This window comes from Hibiscus syriacus, unplaced genomic scaffold (genome assembly GCF_006381635.1).
Source record: "Hibiscus syriacus cultivar Baekdansim isolate YM2019G1 unplaced genomic scaffold, ASM638163v2 tig00111210_pilon, whole genome shotgun sequence".
Classification (NCBI taxonomy): Eukaryota; Viridiplantae; Streptophyta; class Magnoliopsida; order Malvales; family Malvaceae; genus Hibiscus; species Hibiscus syriacus.
In genome coordinates, this window is record NW_024063021.1 from 108,339 (window position 1) to 128,540 (window position 20,202).

Consider the following 20,202-nt stretch of genomic DNA (forward strand, 5'->3'; position numbering starts at 1 on the left):
TCCTGTAATCCATACATATGTGTCAGCTTGTGACTGTTCTAGTAGTGAGGAACTCATCATGTTCGTTTTTAACCACGGTCACTCTACCCTTCTTTGGCATACACTGCATTAGGTTGACCCATGAACTGTCAGATATAAGATAAATCACTCCCACATCCAACCATTTTATAATTTCCTTCATGACTACCTTCTTCATGATCGGGTTGAGCCTTCTTTGGGGTTCCACCAAAGTATTGTTTATCTTCTAAATTGATCTTGTGTATGCATATGGTAGGGTTAATTCCCTTCAAGTATGTCATTGTCCATCCTAGAGTCTTTTTGTGATGTGACAAAACATTCAACAAACTATTCTCCTGTTCGGAGGTTAGATTGGCAGAGATTATCAATGGTAAAGTTTCAGTACTTCCTAGGTATGCATACTTCAAATGTGATGCAAGGTTTTAAGTTCCAAATTGGGTGCATGTTGTAAAGATGATTATAAAATTAACTTCATCAAAGTCTAAGGGTTCGAATTTCGTACCTGGTCTAATATGAAGGAGCCTCGATTGTTCCTTTGTCTTTCCTTCATATTCTGCCTTGGTATCGTTTTTAGGGAACTCATTGTGTGTCTTATTCAGATTTATGTTCTCAGGGCCATAATTCTCATAATCGTCTTCTGAAAATAATTCGCCTGGGCCAAAGTTTTCTTGTTCGTGCATCTCAGTTATAGGGTCATGGCACAAAATGTTGTATTCTTCTAGCTTTAGAGATCTATCGTGGCCAATGATTGCTTTTTCCTCTTCTTTCATTGCATCTAGTTTTCTAATTCATTGTTATTCCTCTGAGTCATCCACATATTTCATGGAGTTGAATACATTGATGGTGAAACTTTGCTCTCCTACTCGCATTGTGAGCTCTCCCCTTTCGCAATTTATTAGGATTCTTCCAGTGGCTAAAAAATGTCATCCCAAGATGATAGGTGCACTTTCATCGGCTTCGCATTTCAAGATAAGGAAATCAAGTGGAAATATGAATTTGTCCACCTTTACTATGACGTCTTCTATTCTGCCCTCGGGCCGCACATAAGATCGATTGGCCAGTTGTAGGATAACTGTGGTTGGACAAGCGTGATACCCTTCTACTTTCATAAATATAGACTTTGGTATCAAATTTACACTCAATCCCAAGTCAACAAGAGCTCGTCCTACAAAGTTATTACCAATTGATCATGGTATTATAAAACTGCCAGGGTCTTTTTGTTTTGGTGGGAGTTTGCTTACTGCAGAACAGATTTCTATTGTCGTGGCAACATATTTTACCTTCCTCTTTTTTGTAACGATGTCCTTAAGAAACTTGGCATATAAAGGCATTTTCTCGATGGCTTCAAGTAAGGGCACGTTGATATACAACTGGTCCAGAATGTCAGCGAATTTCTTGAATTGGATGTCATCGTTATGTTTTTTAATCGTTGAGGGAACGGTGGTGGAGGTCTCACATTATCTGTTGTTGGTATTGAGGAATCCCTGGCCTTGACCATAAATTTCTCATTATCTGGATGATGTTTTCTGATCCTTCATCTTTTTCCTTCTCTTCAGGTAGTTCACCCCGTTCCTCATTTTCAGCTTGATCCTCTGGTTGAATTCTGCCATGGCGATGACTATTTAGGTGTTCTCCCCCAAACATGTCATTTTGGTTGACCTGTGTGCCACTCTTTAGTGTAAGTACACTGTATTGTTCCTTTCCATGATGCTTAGTGATTTCAGTATCACTAGGGAGATTTCCTTGCGGGAGATACTGTAATGTCGTAGCAATTTGGCCCACTTGATTCTCCAATGCTCTTATAGATGAACTATGGCTTTGCAAAAGTGTATCTTGGCTTTGTAACAAATTTCCTTGGTGTTTAATTGTTGCAGAATGCTCTTGCATCAAGGTATTTGTTAAGGCTATGAAATCTTTTGTCGAGACCATAAATTTCCGCTATGACAACTCGAAGGAGTTAGTATTGGAATTAGTATTAGGGGAAGAAGTTGTACCTTTATTATTTTGTCAGGGCAACTGATGATGCTGATTCTGGAAATGTTGATGGTCTGCATTACTTTGTTGTGGCCTATAATTTGCTGCTTGATTGTTACTGTTCCCTTGATTACTCTATGAAAATTTTGGATGTTGTATCTAACCAGGATTGTACGTGTTTGAATAGGGGTTATTATTGCTCCGGTTGTAATTGCCCACAAAATTGGTGGACTCATGGTTTTATGACATTTACTCTCATGATGGTTGTCGTGATAAAATATGCATGCGTTGTTGGTCACCTTGACTTCTCTTACCTCATTAGGACGTTGCAAATATTTTAACATATTAGTTATGGCAGAAAGCTGAGCAGCTACTGAATCCTTACCCTCTAATTCATATGCTCCAGATGTTTTTTGTCAGTTCCTAATCTTGTATTTGGGAATTGATAATCATTATTCGTTATCATGTCGAGGATATCAAAGGCTTCCTCGGGTGATTTGTCAAAAAAGATGTCGTTTGCTGAGGCATCTAACATCATTCGAGTGGGTGCATTAACTCTGTTGTAAAACATCACTACTTGAGTCCAGTCATGAAACCCATAGTTAACACATTTATGAAGTAAACTTTTGTACCTATCCCAACATTTATACATTGATTCAACATCTCCTTGGCGAAAACTTACAATGTCATTGTGAAGCTGTGTATTTATATTGGGCGGATTATATCGAAGTATGAAACTCTTGAATAAATCTGCCCATGACTCCATTGAGCCTGAAGGGACTCCACTATGTCAAGTTCTCGCTCTATTGCGTAGGGAATAAGGGAAAAGTTTTAGTTTAAGCACATATTCGTGCACTCCTTGTTGTCGGAATGAATCATATACTTCAAGAAAAGCACGAATATATTGTCTAGCATCCTCATTGGGTGAACCACCAAATTGGCCAATAGAATTTAACATATTAAACATCACCGGTTTAAGCTCAAAATGAGTTGCTTGTATTTCAGGTGTCACGATGCTTGGATTGAGATCATCAAGAATTGGGTTCAAATGATCTCGTATTGCTCTTGGTCTTGCAACTTGAAGATTAATTGCTACATCTGGATCGTCGTGATCTCCCATGTTGTTGCCTTGTAATTGTAGTTGGTTTAAATATTCTCTGGTTCATTGGTCAAGTCGCCTCTGTCTGAACGACTGTTCAACTTCAGGGTCGAACGGTTCCAATGGTTTGCCCACAGATCTTAAGGTCATGCAATAATAAAAACCTACAAAAGGAAATAAAATGCGTTAGACTAGATAAATATAAGGTGACAAGGAAAACTTGTTATGGCGAATAAAAATTTCGTCAGCTGTCAATCCCCGGCAACGGTGCCAAAAACTTGATCGCTTGTAAATGTATATGCTAAGGCAAGTAATTCTGTGCAAGTATACATAATCGAATCAAGTAATATAGGGTAAGTGAGTTATCGTCTCCTCAGGGATTGGTCTAAAATTTTAACCTTCACCACAACCAGAACTAGTTGTCAGAAGCTAATTCTTATTATCTTGTCAATTTAAACTAATATTAAGAAAACAAAAAAATTACTATAATGTATGATTGCAGAAAAGTTTGGTCGAGAAAAAATAAATATGCAGAGTATAAAGCAAAACAAGACAAAAAAAATGTTGATTTAAATATAATTCAAACAACCTCGCATATTCAAACTTACCGCAGAGCACTTACGTTAATATTTTGCATTGACAACAATTATTCTAAGTCTAAAATGAATTATTATAACTTACATAAGCTTCCTGACAGGATTGCTAAGTATTCTTAGACGGTTGCTATGGCAATACTATTCAGCGTTAACTATAACCCTTGGTTTGTCAGACTGTTGTTGTAGCAATACCTCTCGACGTGAACTATAGTCGTTGTCTATTCTACTCTAGCATCTTTCCCTTTTATTCGTTTGAAACCCGCTTGTTATCTCTAAGGTAGACAAGTTAGAATATCACCATCTTGGATCCATTCCATTGTTCACGTAGATCTATCTTAATCCTCTCGAATCTAAGAATCACTATCTAGACAAAAGGTGATTTATCCATGCTCTTACATTGCCAAGACATGTTTTACCAAGACTCCAAGCAATCTCTCAAAGCTCTTACAGTGTCAAGGTAAAATATTCAAACAATGAACAAAATAGTCATGAGCAAAATTATAATTTTTCATTCATAAAGAATAAAATAATTGTCTAGGCAAAACAAATTAATACCAAGTAAGGCAATCATGGTGCTAACAAAAAGTCATCCAAGTATCATCGTTTAATACAATCCCAAACATGTAAAGAAATTAAGAACAAAAGAAGAACGACTCCTAAAACCGAGGGCTCTGTCGTGATAATTCTGATCAGCACCCCGCCTGCCTTGGTGATCAGCCTCTCTCAAGACCTGATCACCGCTTTGCTACAGTCTGGCTATGGAGGACACCAAGGAAGGTCAGTTGGTAAATGGTGGGAAAACACTACAGTTGCTCGCTCACACCTTCAATAAATCTCTTCTAACTTCCTCTCCCTCTTTGGCGGCTACGATTGACTATTTATAGAGAGGAATCTCCTATGGTTTTGCATGATTGGAGATTCCTTAAATAACCATTATTAATTTGTCCAGACTAAAAAAGAAAGGCGGCTGGCAGCTGGCAGAATATTTAGGGCTTGCTTGCACGTGAAGGAGGTTATCCAGCTGGTATGTGACATAGGCGATTTCATCATATCCGCTTCAGACTTTACAAATAAACCTTGCCTTGGTGAGCTAAATCTGCTCCTCATATTCTTCTTTATTCCATTGGACCTTGTAAATTACGTTATCACGACTGAAATGTTCTTCCTCTGTAAGTTTCCTGCACACACACAATCCACACAAACCCTTTCTCCTCAACTGCATCAGTTAAACCAAATAAATCATGTCGAAGCAAAACTTATCCACCAAAAGCAAATATAACCTAAATGCAACTAAATACAACTAAAATGATGTGCATACTTTGTTTAGACGATAAATAACTTAAGTGAAAAGACTAGAAATTGAGTATTTTTATGGAGTTATCAGCTATTCATCAACTCATGATGAATTATGTGGATTTGCACACATAGTGCATGTAGTACACTTAGTACTGATATATCATTTCAATATATGTTTTAACAAAATTTATTTATAATTTCTAAGGAACATGATAAATACACTCACCTGGATTCCCCGCTATGTATCCAAAATGTAAGACTGATTACTCTGGTACTTTCTTTGCCCTTAGTTTTCTTGTCTCGGGAGCTTGGTTTCGATCTACTCAAGCATCCATGAAAACATGTACCATACCAATGTTAGTATATTTTCTAACCATTATACTTAAACAATACTCAAAAGGACATGTCATTATCTTTCTATAACAATATCAGCCTATTTTTAACAATTCTGGCTCCATAGTATCGATACCCTTACCATGGGATCGATACTACTATATTATGGTACCGATACTATGTTATGTATCGATACCATTTTTGCATTCTGTTTTGAAATGGTATCGATACCTTCCCTTTGGTATCGATACTACCCTTTCGGTATCGATACTGATTGAATCAGTATCGATACTACTTAGCAAATTCATCCTATTTTAGTCTATAATATCGATATTATTCTATCAGTACCGATACCCATACCAGAATTTTTAGTTCTCAACCCGATTTTCACCCAAATGGGGTCAAATTTCGTTATATTAACACCTTACAATACCATGAAACTCTTCTTTAACTATACATACTAACTTTTCTTCATTTTGTTTCTTAAAACATCTAACGTCTTCCAAGAACATTAAATTCTAAGAATCACACCACTTTTCCTAATGTGTTCTTAATCCAAACTAATGCTTCTAATCTCTCATTTGCCTCTATGACAAGTCAAATCTACCATAAAACATCCAAAAACCCTCATATTACAAGATATCACTCAAATACTAATTTTCTTCAATCTCTATTATCTCATCCATAACTTACTTTTAATCTCATTTAATCTTTCCTTAAGCTTCTAGTATACTCAATGCTTCAAAATCCAACCAAAAATGAAGGAATAAACTAGTAAATTGAAAACTCGCCTTTGAGCTATGGATGAGAGTATGTATGGGAAAGAAGAAGAAGAAGGAAATGAGTTGACCAAATTTACTCCCCTTTTTTCCCTTACTCTATACTTTAATGCCTTAAAATAAATGAATTTTAAATTCATCTAACTCCAATTAACCAAAATGTCCTTTTAATCCTCCATTACTACAATTTAGTTTAAATTATTCTTCCCAATTCATTCTCATCTTTTATCAATTAATCAAATAGATCCTCAAATCTTAAATCCTTTCAATAAAGTCCCTAATTCAACATTTAGGGCATTACACATCCGTCTGGCCTTATCTATTATCAGGAACCGAAGAAAATTATGTGGCAAGGGGTGACACCGATTGGAGACTCTGGCAGAACATTTAGTGTAGAGACAGAGAATGTACTACTGCCTGTTGGTGCTGACTTGCGCAAAATCTCATCAGGAAAAGACAGTAGATCTTCAGTGGTGACTGTCAACAGTTCCCTGAATAATGCATTCAGTCGGGCATCCCCCGCCTGGACATAATGAATGAAGGTTTGCATGTGACCTTCCAATATTTCGAGTTGTTCTCTCGTCTCTCATATGGCGCTCACAACAGCAACCGTCCTTGTCGTGATAACATATTTTGCACAATGCTCTAGTTCTTCAGTCAGGGCATTATCATCGAAACTCCTCAGCTCATGCACCTTTTTCTTTGTGATGCACTCCTTGGACTTTATAAATTCTTCTAAGGGCTCCTCGGGGACCTTCTTCTTCTTACATAGAGCAGTGATTAGGTTTGAAAAAAGTAAATTACCTTTGGCCCCTTGTCACACTCATGGATTTATTCGAAGATGATTTCACCAACATCAAGATCACCCATAAATGATTGAATGAAGGAGCAATAATCGTCGCATCAACACAGTTGTGTTGTGGGGTGTGGGCATCAGCTTTCCCTTCAAGAAGTGGTTTTATAGCTTAGCGACCGTCTTGAGGGCATGGCGGTCGACTCGCTTGCAGTTCAGGGCGTTGTCTTTAAATTTTTCCCAACCAAAGCATAAATATTCAAGCACTCCATCATAAGTTTCTGAGCCCACCTCGACAAGGAACTTCTTGTGTTGGTTTTCAACCTTGCCCAGTTTGAAATAGTGATTGATGGAGGAAGGAGTGAACCGTATGAACTTTCCGCGAACATATATCGAATGATGGGGAAGACCTCTCAAATGTGCATAGAATTCCCTGACCAGGACCGGCACCACAGCCTTTAGGTGTTTGGCAAACTTCTCCCACTTGTGTTTCTTGACAATATCTTTCACTTCAAGCTTGAAAGTATCCTCATCAATTTCATAGAACACAAAGTCAACTTCAAAATAGACTTTGCATTTTTGCAACGCTTTAAACTTTGTCTCATCGTCATCATTTTGAAAGCGTTGGAAGTTTATAGCCGCAGCAGAGGAGGTTGAAGCACTTGGGTTTGATTTCGTACGAACCATAATGTCTTGGGTGATGATTTTGAATGGAGAAAGAAAATTTTTTAAACTTTGAGACGGAAAGTATAGAGGTTTAGGGGGAAGAGGAAACGAAAAATATGAAGATGAAGAGGAAAAAAAAGAGAAACGGTAAGAAAGAAAATAATAAAGGGGTGGTTTTTTTAGAAAAAATGTGGGTAAGTGGGCGGTTTTCTGGGGGTTAATAAAGTAAAAGTAAAATGTGAGATAGATTAATAAATGAATTTTTTATGGGATTAAAAAAGAATAAAATATTAATGGAAAAGATTTTTCCCTCTCAAAGTTGCCCAAATTATTTTACTAGGGTTTTACTTCCTCTCATGTTTGAGTCTTAACCCTAAGCTGTCATTTATCACAAGATTACTAAAGAAACAATGTTAGAGAAAAAAATAAATATAAATAATATGTGTAGAATAAAATAAAGAAAAATTATTTATGTACATAGTGCAAAATATGTTGCCTAGGCAATAAAATTTGTTCAGGGAAGATAAGCAAACTCTTAGGCGTCGTGGAGTAGAGATGTCGATTTGTCACGTAGAATTGGTGCTCCGTTGTACGCCTTCAGTCTTTGACCATTCACCTTAAAAGTTGTCCCAGCATCCAGGATTGTGATTTCTATTGCACCGTGGCTATGAACTTGATGCAATATGAAAGGCCCTGACCATCTCGACTTCAGCTTGCCTAGAAATAACTTAAGTCTTGAGTTGTAGAGCAGTACTTGTTGGCCCCTAAAAAATTGTCGTGGAAAAATTTTTCTGTCATTTCATTTTTTTCATTTTTTCTTTATAGAGACGGGCACTCTAATATGCTTGAGCTCTAAATTCTTCCATCTAGTTTAACTTAACAACCTCCTTTCTCTAGCAAGTTGAGCATCCATATTAAGTTTCTTAATGGCCTAAAATGCCTTGTGTTTTAATTCAACGAGCAAATGACATGTTTTTCCATAAACCAACTTGAATAGAGACACCCCTAGTGGCGTTTTAAATGTTGTGTGATAGGCCCATAGTGACTCATCAAGCTTTGGCGACCAGTCTTTTCTTTTTGGGTTGACCACCTTCTCAAGTATTTGCTTAATCTCATGGTTGGAGACCTCAGCCTACCAATTGGTCTGGGGTGGTATGGCGAGGAAATTTTATGGCGCATCCCGTATTTTTGCAACACCTTGGTAATTAATTCATTGTCAAAGTGGGTGCCCTCATCATTGATGATTTCTCTTGAAACTCCAAAATGTGTAAATATATTTTTCTGTAAGAATTTTAGCACGGTCTTGAAGTCATTTCGAGGTTTTACCATGGCGTCGACCCATTTAGATACGTAGTCCATAACCAAGAGTATGTACAGATCACCAAAGGACGATAGGAAGGGTCCCATAAAATCGATTCCCATACATCGAAGGGTTTAACTTCCAAAATATTTTGTCATGGCATCTCATTTCTCTTCGATATATTCTTAGTGCGTTGCAACGATCACATGACTTGTAGAAGTCTTGCGCATCCATGAAAAAGGTGGACCAGTAGAAGCCAGATTGGAAGACCTTTTGCAGAAGTCATCATCCCATCAAAGTGCTCTCCACACGAGGATGTATGACAATGAAATATGATCTCCTTGTGTTCTTCCTCGGGGACTCACCTCCTGATTATTTGATCTCCACATTGCTTGAATAAGAACAATTCTTCCTTATGCGAATAACGTCTCAACACATATTGAGAGACATTATTTTACTGGTGCCTATGACGTTGATCTTAGGGAACTGATTTGTAAGTAGTCTCGTGATCGATGAACACCTACAGTAACGACTAAATTTGATTTAAACGAGGTTGAACTATTCCACTTTGAGGGAGATCATTCTGACGAAGAACCAATAAGGGAGCCTGACTAGATGGTGATGAGTTAGGCCCTTCTATGAAGAACCAGAACACCTTGACATACCACCAGAAGTATAAGACAACGAATAATATAGTGCGACTACAACGATTCCACATGCTACAATGCCTATTTCTTATTACCAGCCACCTCTCACTTTACAACAATTGATATGGAAGCATTTAACGCTCTGGAATTTTCTCAATTCCCAAACATTGAGCAATACAATCAACGTAGTGATGGTGGTCTCTATGTTGGAATGCTTTTCAAGTTAATAGAATGTTTTAATTTTTCATTATTTATTTTGATTTGTTTATTGGTAAGTTGGTAATTTATTTACTCATTTTTACGAATGAGTTTTAGGATAAAAGAACAAGTTGTGGTTGTAATAAAAAACTACAACATACGTCGCTCTATCATGTCAACTGTGAAAAAATCGATGTAGATAAGTACATCATTGAATGTCTCCATAAGAAGCAGGAATGTAATTGGAGGGTTCGTGTATCACGGTTGAAGACGATGAACAACCTTTAGAAACTCACAAAATACGTCCAACCATATACATGCACCGCCAACATTTTGAATCAATATCAACGTAACTTGGATGTGCACGTGCTTTCTGAAGCCTTCATTCTACTGCTCAAATCAAATCCACGTGTTACGGTTGCGACCTATATTGCTTCAGTTACATCTCTATACAGATACACAGTTGACTACCACGAAGCATGGTATGCAAGGTATTAAACCCAACAAAAAATGTTCTGCCAATGGGAGGAATCATACAATAAATTGCAGCCATGGATTAAACTGATACAGAAACACTTTCTATGAACAGTTGTGAAATTGAAAATATTCCCAGCGTACGAAAATGATCGTGTTATACAAGGTGTATGCCAATTCTATCGGCTCTTTTGGACTTTTCCACAATGCATTAATATATTCTTACACTGCAAGCCAATTGTTCAAATCGACGACACTTGGTTATATGATCGATACACTTAAATAATGTTATTGATGATTAAACAAGACGGTAATAGGAAAACTATTCCCATCGCCTTCGCAATTGTCAAAAAGGAAGATATCGACTTTTGGGAATTCTTCCTTACGAACTTACAAACATATGTTTTATCACAAGTGATACAGGATAGAGATGATGAGATTTTTCTTAATTCTGACAACGTTGTTGGTATCAAATACGCACTCCAGCGTATGGGCTTGTTTTGCCAACCACACAATATTTATCATCGGTACTATTTACGACATATTGCCACAAACTATTTGAAGAAGTTCAAGAGTCAAGATAAGCGTCTAATGGTGCTTCGAATGGTTACGTCTTTCACCCTTTTCAGTTTACCATATCTTTACAAAAATATTTCAAATTAATTGTTCCACTTTTTATTGATAGGTTACACACAATCCGTACGTGAGTTTGAGGACCTGATGCAAGAACTGAGATACATGAATTTTGAGGGCTTCAACTCCCTTTCTAGAATCCCAAATGAGAAATGGCTTCGATCATTTAATGGGGTAGACAGTATGGTCACATGACAACAAACTTGGCTCAAGCAATAAATTTAGCACTAAAGGGAGTGCGTCATTTGCCTACGTCTGTTTTCAAAGCGATATATTATCGACTGGCAACTCTTTTCGCAATATTAGGAAGGCAAGCAGCTGACTGGATGACAGGTGGCAACCAAATCCACCTAGGCTTCCTAAGAAAATTGCAAACATTCCAACAACATTCCAATATGATGAGTGTTATATACTTCTCTCGCGAAATGTCATTATTCCATCTATCAGAATTTGTGAGGGCATTAGAAGGCATACAACACAACGCATACGCGGTTAATTTATGAGAAAAAAATATGCAAGTGCGGATTCTTCCAAACTTTTAAATTCACGTGTGCGCATACCATTGTTGATGTTTCTTTTGCTCGAATACCCTACATGAGATTCGTTGATCGGATTTACTTACTTGAAACTATATTAAAGGTTTAAGAATATGATTTCTCTCTCATTGAAAATGAATGGGATCCGGATGAAGCCGATGATGAACCTACAATACTGTCAGGTTATACACTACGATAAAAAAAATTGTATTCCACAGTCAACCTGGAGTTTTTGTGACAAGGATTTGGTCGAACGTCAAGAAAAAATTGGACAACCGAAATTATGCTCTATATGTAAAAATCCCGGACACACGAAGGACAAATGTCTCAATCGCTCAGGCCCACGTATCAATTAAATGGGCTTTTTGCATTGTTTCTTTTTTAATTAACAACACGTATTACTTAGTTTTCAATTTCTTTTTATTTCTTCATGCACCATGATAATCATGCATTCCAATGTTTTCCAACATGATTTTTACTCCCATTAAAATATCTCGTATGTGGCCAAATTAGCCTTAACATAAATATAAGTTGTAATATTATACCTCTAATCATATAAATTATGAAATCACTCTAATTTACAAGCCAGAAATAACACTCTAATATGTCTATCAAACCATTTTTTTCTTCTTCCCTCACAAAACCATGATTTCTAACCATTTTCAACGTCATTTTTACCCTGCTTAAAATGTATTATATATGATGATATTATAGTCACCTTAAAGATAAATTGCAACACTATGCGTTTATAATTAAAAATTAAAAAAATCAGTTTCCCACCCGAAAATAGTATCTAAACAAGGTTGTGGACACTAAAGGGAGGGTAGAGAATCTATTATCATCGCGCTTTGCAGGCTGTGAGTTCTCCCATAAATCTCGCGATATTTTGGATAATAAAGGTTACCTCACATTTTACAATGAGCGAGGTCATTTTATCCAATTGTTTTATTGGTTTACCTGGAAAGTGTAGCAACGTCGGATGTATCTCACGCGTTGGAGGGTGCGAGGATTTAACATGTTGTTTGCAGGCTGCGAGGTCGTCCGATATGGATAATTTGGGGTTATTCTTTCAAATAATTTATGTAGGGCCCTATTTCTTTAGATAATTATTTATTTGTAGTTTTTAATATAAAATTGCATTGGCAAATCATCTATCGTGAAGAGCGGCCATCCAAGTGAAGATAGGAAGGACTTTCTTTGATGAATTGAAGGAAAATTTTCGGATATCAAATATTATTTAATCTAAAATTTCAGATACGAATATCTGAATTCGAATAAAAAAATTAGTTGAATAAAAAAATTAAATTTAATATTTTATAAATTTATATAACATGTTATATATATTTACTATATATATTTATCAAAACATAAAGAATTTCAGAACAAATTATCAATATGTAATTTTAAGGTTTGAAAAACAAATAATTTTAAAATTGGAAAAAATTAATTAATAATTTTAATTTCTTCTTTCGACATACAATTTTCACCCTGCATTTTTCACTCCTAAGGATTAAACTGAAAGAGACAGCTGAGACACCGCTTGCAATTTGCATCATATACTTATTATCTATGACAATCAAATTAAATAATTTGATATATTAAATAAAATTATAATATGAACAGAATATATATATATATATATATATATATAATTTAAACAAATCTTTGTCATAGTACTATAAATAATTATAATAAAATTAATATTGAAACTCGAATAATTCGACTCGACTAAAAAAATTCAAATTAAATTTAAATTATAAAATACGATTTGTCAACTCGAATAACTCAATTTTTTTGACTCGATCAAATGTTCAGCTCTACTAGTATGTGTTTGAGGAATGCCGATAGGAAGCAGATAAACAAACAAGTTGAGTGCGTACCTACTATACACTTCCAAAAATAACATTTACCCATGTACATATTTACAAACAAACGCCGCCTCACTTTCTATTTCTTACAATATTCTCAGCTCAGAGTTTGCCCTAACAATGTTTCCACCCAAAAAATAACTTAAGAGCAGTCCTTTTCTGTACAGCATCATTGTGGACCCATGGAAATTGCCTTTAGGACCCATAGCAATGCCCTCATAAAGGTTAAAAACCATTCATGCTCAAGGACCCAAAGTTGTCTTCATCATGTCCAAAGAGAATAAAGATCTGCATGTAAGAATCGAAGTCAGCCGGATTACAGGGAAGCCTACTTTTATAAGTTCCGCAAAGTAATAAGATAATGTAACACCGAAAACCCTTTCTAAACTTCTCACATACTCATGTTTCAGAAGAATCAATATGCCCTCCTTTCTTTTAGATATTTTAGGCGTCTTAGGATCTAAAGCCGAACATCTTGCGATAAGCAGAAAATGTGTACCTCGTTGCAGTTTAGTTACAAGGCTAAACAATCAAAACCGTCGGCCGAGAAGATGAGAAGATGCTGAGCCTGAGTGAGGCGGAAGAGGCCTTTTCACAAACGGGTGCTGCAAGAGCTTTGCAGCAGTGGGCCGAGCATCGGGATCTGCTTGTATGCATTGCATGATAAAATCTCGTGCATCTTTTGACAAAGAATCGGGAACCGGTGGTGGCTCACCTCTCCCAATTCTAAACAGTGCTTGCATCTGTTTGAAGTTACACAAAATGTCAATAACAACATAACAAAATTCATCCAACGTTTTAATTACATGCATGAAAACGGACTACCAAAATTTAACTCAACAACACTTGTTCATGGACGCTCTCTAGCATCAGTGCAAGGTAGAATTCATCATGAACAATCAGAGCAATGAAACAAACTGGAACATCTCTCCACCCTTCCCCTCCAACCCAGTTTCATGCACTAAAATTCTATAAGCCAAGTTGTGATTTGGTGATGACAACATACAAATTTTCATATCATCTGTTCTTTCTACTTCTATATTAGATCACTTAATAAATATTCTAGACAAGGCTTGTATCCAGAAGAAAAGCTACATACACATTCCAACTGATGGTACGGAATCTGGCGGGTTAACATCTCCAACACAGTACAACCAAGGCTCCATATATCAGCAGGAATTCCATACCCTTGACCTTTCTGATTGACAACCTGTAATTCAACAGCTGGTGATCAGAATTCACAGGAAGACGAAAAGTTATTGGTAGTCTGAGGCTCTGTGGACAAAGTAAATTCCTGTAGCAAAGGCAACAAGGATAAAAATGTTTCTAGAGAAAGAGCACCGGAACCCAGAAGACATCATTTAAGTCTGATCTAAATAAAAGCCAATAGCTTTCAGAATGGGTGAAATGCCATAATCATACATTAGCATCTAACTAAAAACTACAGTTGTTCAAAAATTACTGGTGGCTATTTTTTGCGTTCATGATAAGCTAAATACTAAGATTCAGGCTACGATATGAAAACTGATTCATGAAACTCATGTTCATATAAATGATTCCCCCCAAAAATGGATGGTGGATCAGCAAGAGAAATTTACACCTTTTGTCCTGTCTATCACCATAGTCATGACTCATGATTGTGTATTCATATAAGCTAAATATATCCAGCAGTATCTCTAATGTAGTAGAAAAATATTCGCTAAAAATGCATCCCATCATTTTTTTTGTCACCATTGTCAATATCAAGTATCCTGACAATCTAAATGTCCCAGTCGTATCTCTAAACAGAAATGAAATGATGCTCTAAATGCATCGAGCAACAACTATTACAGACTATGATTTCTGAAAGGAAAGAATAGAGGCAAACCTCAGGAGCCATCCAGAATGCCGTCCCTTTGCATGATTTAACATCATTTAACTTTGTTGCCTGAATATAAAAACCAGCACCAATATCGTTATTATGATCATATTAGAAGCTACTAATAAACAAGAAAGAAGTTTGAAGTCTTAGGGTTGAAAAAAAACCTTTGCCAACCCAAAATCTGCAAGTTTAACCGATCCATTTCCATCGACCAATATGTTTGCACACTTAACATCCCTGTATCAACAATCAAAGAGATTCCCGAGATTAATTAAAATTTGTAATAATTTAGGTATAACATGGAATAAACAATATTATTTTAAATGTGAAAACAATAACAAACACCAAAATCCAAATCAGGGAAGAAGACAGAAATCAACCAGGCATCCAAACTTACGGGAAAATAACTACAAAATAACAAGTAAAATGTTTACAAAAAAAGTACTTATATTATCAAAGTAACTCGTATTCTTGAGTTTTAAACACCCTTCGAGAACCAATGTCAATAGAGATAAGGAACCAAAACTTCCATCCGTTAGGTCAGGCAATGTTCACATTAAAAGGTGTATTTTCCATATAGAGTAATTTTCCATCAGAAAATATATGTAAGAAGAACATATAACTAGAGTGGAGATAAAATTTCATACTTAGATAAATCAAACAAACAAGACTTTTACGTACTGTGTAAATAAATGAGAAACAACATGAAAGATCTCTTGCATTACCTGTGAACCACATTTCGGTCATGAAGATATTTCAATCCATGCAGAATCTGTCTTGTATAAGCAGAGACTTGAGAATCTTTGAGATGGTATCTTTGATAAAGATTTAAAAGGGAGCCTTTGGTTACAAGCTCAAGAAAGATGTATAAATTTGATTGATCCTGCAAAGAACATAAGATCAAAAAGATAAAAGTTAGACAATTAATGAAAAAGTTCAACTAAAAGGTATTCTACAACCCATTTATGATCATTAACATAACGCTCCAACTTGCAGATATGGGTAGTTACATGCATCAACATTCAATACTTGGCTTTGTTTTCCATTTTGAACCAGCTCTCTATAGCTAAAGAAGAAAGGCTGCATTAAATATAAACTTTCGCATTAACACCTTTCTCAAAATGCAAGAATAGGTGAGGTACATGTCTAACAGTCAAATTACAAAGCAGTGATCGAGTACGACGAGCAAAATATTCTCAAACAGCAATAGAACCTTTCAACAGGTACAGCTGACAAAAACATTCAAACCCCACCAGGATAATATAATTTCTCTTTCTCCCACTAAAAATTTCTATCGAAGAGCACATTTTGTTTAAATTAAATTTTACATAAGAAATACAATTAGTTTAAAACAAAATCAATTGCAAATAGTTAAAGTAATTTTTGTTTAACTCCTATTTTGATGGGAAGGGGGAATAGGAGAGAGGAGGCTAAATCGTTACAAGTGAAAATACAAAGTAGTTAGTGCATTGAGAAGCCAAACAATAGGGTTTTTTGTTCTAAAAAATTTAAAATTTAATAGAACTAAAATCAAATGAAATGGAATTAAAAAACGGTTAGTGGCTACCATGTTAATTTTTTTTTCAAAAATCAATGACTAGCAAAAGTATTCAATTCCAGTGATTAAGGTAAATGTAACAAAATTATACCTTATCTGTACCATAATATTGAACTATATTTTCATGTTCGAACTGGCTTAAAAGAGCAATCTCCTGAAAAAGAAAGGAAATAAAGAAATTTAAATAGACAGACAAGAAGTGTGCATTTCAAGCCAAAAAAAAAACATTGATTAGCAAAAAAGAAAATGAAATATTAAAGAAATACAAGTAAAGATATGTCTCACTTGTTCAAGCTGGATAATACTTTGCTTTCCCTGACTTCCTTGATCAAGCAACGAAACTTCCTTCACAGCAAAAAAGAAACCATCCCTACAGGAAAATGAATGGATAACTAATTAACATAGAATGACTAAAAGAAAAATGCATCTTTCCTAAAGAAAAGCAATAAATAATCTATTAGGCAAGTGGAAAACCAACTATTTGTTAGTTAAGATAAAATAAGCTCTCCTACACTATTCCAAAAAATTTATGATCAATGATATCTTGTGTGACTCCAAGTAAATGACATCAAATAACTTGGAGTTTATGTAACCCCAAACCTCTGTGATTAGCTGTTGCTTCCCTGTGTTTATATTTCTCAACTCTTTAAAAAGAGCCAACAACTAAATTCACCAACTTCAAATCTATATGCAGAACAATATATTTCCAGTGTACCAGTTCCCAACCAAATAAGACCACAGAAAACTAATACTCAAGTCTACAATCAAAATCTATTTTGAAACAATAGTAAATGATGGACTCGACTCTAGTATTTAGTTCTTTATGCCAGTTCTCAACATACAAATTACCCACACAAAATGCGTGCATGGGTATATCAAATTATCAAATATGCAAAACTTCAAGCAGCAAACAAAGTAACACTTAAAGAAAGATGGTCCGAAGGGCTAAAACTCATCATCGATCAACCCTTCGTGTTCTAGACAGTAAAAACATGAGATGTCTCAAAAGCAGCAACCTTTGGGGTCACTAAATAAATTATATCTAGCAATCCTACGATGCAGCGATTCTTAATCCACCGACCCAAACATGTATAACTCTGCTCTCTAAAGAAGCAAGGTGCCATATAAAGACGCTTTCTTAAATGCTTAACCAACAAGCCTTCCTAACACTAGATGCTTTCTAATCTCTACATTCTTAAAAAAAAAGGTGCCGCTCAAGTAACAAACTATGTGTAGAACTAAGGCGGTATCTAAAGATAATACAACTTGAAATGAAAGCTATCTAAAAGGAGTCAGACATTATATATATGCAGTCTCAGATCACTTACGCAGAAATCCCTTCGTAAACTGATCCAAACGATCCACGGCCCAGAAGATCACCTTTCTGCCAATAAGAAATTGTCCTTTTGAACCTACCGTTAGGGGAAATATTTGACATAGGCTCTGTTGTGGTACTCGAAGAATCATCATCATTCGAAGTAGTAAACGAACAAGAAGCTGAAAGCATCGCAGTCTCTCCTATTCTCATTAAATTTTCCTCGTCAACCCCAACCTCCTCTTTTTTACATTCTTCAATATCGAAAGAATGCAAGTTATCCGGAACCACACACCCTCTATCGTTTTCAGGGGAGAAATCCCTAAACAGATCCCAAGTGGAGCAGCCGTTATCGACCACATGTAGCTTCGATCCCGGAGGAGGCTTTAAAAACGGTGGCCTAGCCCCTTTAATTCCATTATTCCTTCCTCCACCACCAAGATACGAAACGCAAGACGCGTTTAACTTCAACTCGATTTTAGTATTATCATCCAACCCAATTTTATCGGAAAAGCAGCATTCCCTTACCTTTAACTCGGACGAGCCGTTCCCAGTCAACCCAGTAGCCGAAAGCCTATCAGACAATTCAGCTACCGTTACTTCAGCACCGTCTCTTATCTGAGCCGTCTCCTCTTTAGGACTATGCAACCGGCTCAACCTGGAGCGCGGCAGAACATCCGAAGAGGACCTGATTTTATGATCCTCCCAAGCGGCGGTGGGGATGGAAAAGTCTTCAGGACCATTAAATCCCAAGCTCCGATAAATCCGATCGAGCTCCCCGTCGGTTCCTTCGATACGGAAGCTGGTTTTATCGTATGAATCGAGCGATCGTGTGAGTGCAGGAGAAGAGGACGAAGAAGAATCATCTATAGACGAATAAAACGACGACGCGTCGTAATCGATGTCCTTCGATGCATTGCAGCGTTCGAGCCTAGGTTTTCTCCTTTTGTTCTTCTTCGAGTCCATGCCGACTCTACTACTAAAGAATCGAGGTAGGTGATGCATTGGGAGCAAAATCTATAAAAAATTCAAAGCCACAAAAAATAATTCAGGGGTTTCCGAAAATATTCAATGAATCGCAATAACGAAAATTTGGGAAGCGAAAAGGAGCTGACCCGGAGAGAGGCAGAGAATGGCGATAATGGTCGACAGAACCGCTTGTAAACGCCGTCGGTAGAGACGGCCAAAAAATAATTAAACGCGTTGCCACGTGGAGGATTATAAATGGTTAAGTTTGGTTTAAGGTGGGACCCAGTTACTGCAAATGTTCAAGTTGTTGCCACGTAAACAAACGGGGTTATTTTCAACGGCGTAAGTAGACCCACATGGCAGCTGGCAAATTGGAACATTTTGTCTTTTATCCTTATAAACTTGTGGAAAATGTGTCTTAATTGATTCAGTTAAATTGTTTCTTGAAATTTTAATTCAAAAAAGTTTTAAAATTCGAGATATCTAACTTGTATGCAAAGAAGGTAGTTATAATTTATTATAAAGTAAATTTAGTCTAAATATTTTTAATTATTTAATAATAAATATTTAATTATACTTATTATGATCGTTATCGTTGATGTTCGAATTTATGCACAAATAATTGTTAATTATTCACTTATTCTAGTAATTAGGTTGTCGTATGTGTTGTACTATTTTATTTGTCTTGGACCGATAAAATTTGATTTGTTAGTATCGATACAACTACTAATTCTAATAATCTTATTGTATAAATATAACAGGTCTTCATTTAAAGATATTATAGCTTTTGATTAGTAAAATTATAATGCCATCTATCATTTGATATGTTATGTTTCGTGATCTTTCAAATTTCCTCGTCTTTCTAGTTCATTCTTGTTCTAATTGAAATTGATTGCAGATTCAAAAATCTAATAGTAAGTTTGTTTGATTTTTGTCGTTAATACTTTAACCCGTTGTTATAATAGTTACATTAAGCGATTTTGTTCAGTAGTTCTGTTGTACGGTAGCTTTAATATACGACTAAGAAAAGATCCTATCGAAAATATTAATATTTTTTTAACATTTCCGGTAAAGCGCGACTTAAAACATTATTTTCTTTACTGGAAATATTAATTTCGCTGCCTAATTTCCGGTAAAAAAACAACATTTTAGGTAGCTCCCAATATTAATATTTCTGATAGAAAAAAATAATGTTTTAGGTAGCGTTTTACTAGAAATGTTAAACATTTTAGGTAGCGCTCAATATTAACATTTCCGGTAGAAAAAAATAATGTTTTAGGTACCGCTTT

The 20,202-nt window shown here is 35.9% G+C and overlaps 1 protein-coding gene and 1 long non-coding RNA gene across 2 annotated transcripts; one reads left to right on the forward strand and one right to left on the reverse strand.

Annotated features, from left to right (window-relative positions):
• Positions 1-13,142: 13,142 nt before the first annotated feature.
• Positions 13,143-19,042, reverse strand: LOC120156013 (mitogen-activated protein kinase kinase kinase 1-like). Its single transcript, XM_039167441.1, has 9 exons — positions 17,958-19,042; positions 16,915-16,999; positions 16,721-16,783; positions 15,797-15,954; positions 15,236-15,308; positions 15,078-15,137; positions 14,310-14,420; positions 13,710-13,953; positions 13,143-13,498 (listed from the first exon to the last, which is right to left on the reverse strand). The coding sequence occupies exons 1-8, from the start codon at positions 18,947-18,949 to the stop codon at positions 13,741-13,743; spliced, it is 1,755 nt and encodes a 584-aa protein (XP_039023372.1). The 5' UTR covers positions 18,950-19,042; the 3' UTR covers positions 13,143-13,498; positions 13,710-13,740.
• Positions 14,354-14,627, forward strand: LOC120156015. The gene is made up of 2 exons (XR_005519027.1): positions 14,354-14,465; positions 14,565-14,627. It is a non-coding gene; the product is annotated as an uncharacterized LOC120156015 (long non-coding RNA).
• Positions 19,043-20,202: the final 1,160 nt, after the last annotated feature.

Coding starts and splice junctions, on each gene's coding strand:
- LOC120156013 (XM_039167441.1), bottom strand. CDS start 18,949: ATGCATCACCTACCTCGATTCTTTAGTAGTAGAGTCGGCATGGACTCG. Junction 17,000..17,957: donor GTTTACGAAGGGATTTCTGC/GTAAGTGATCTG, acceptor ATTTTCCTGTAG/GGATGGTTTCTTTTTTGCTG. Junction 15,955..16,720: donor AATATTATGGTACAGATAAG/GTATAATTTTGT, acceptor TGTTCTTTGCAG/GATCAATCAAATTTATACAT.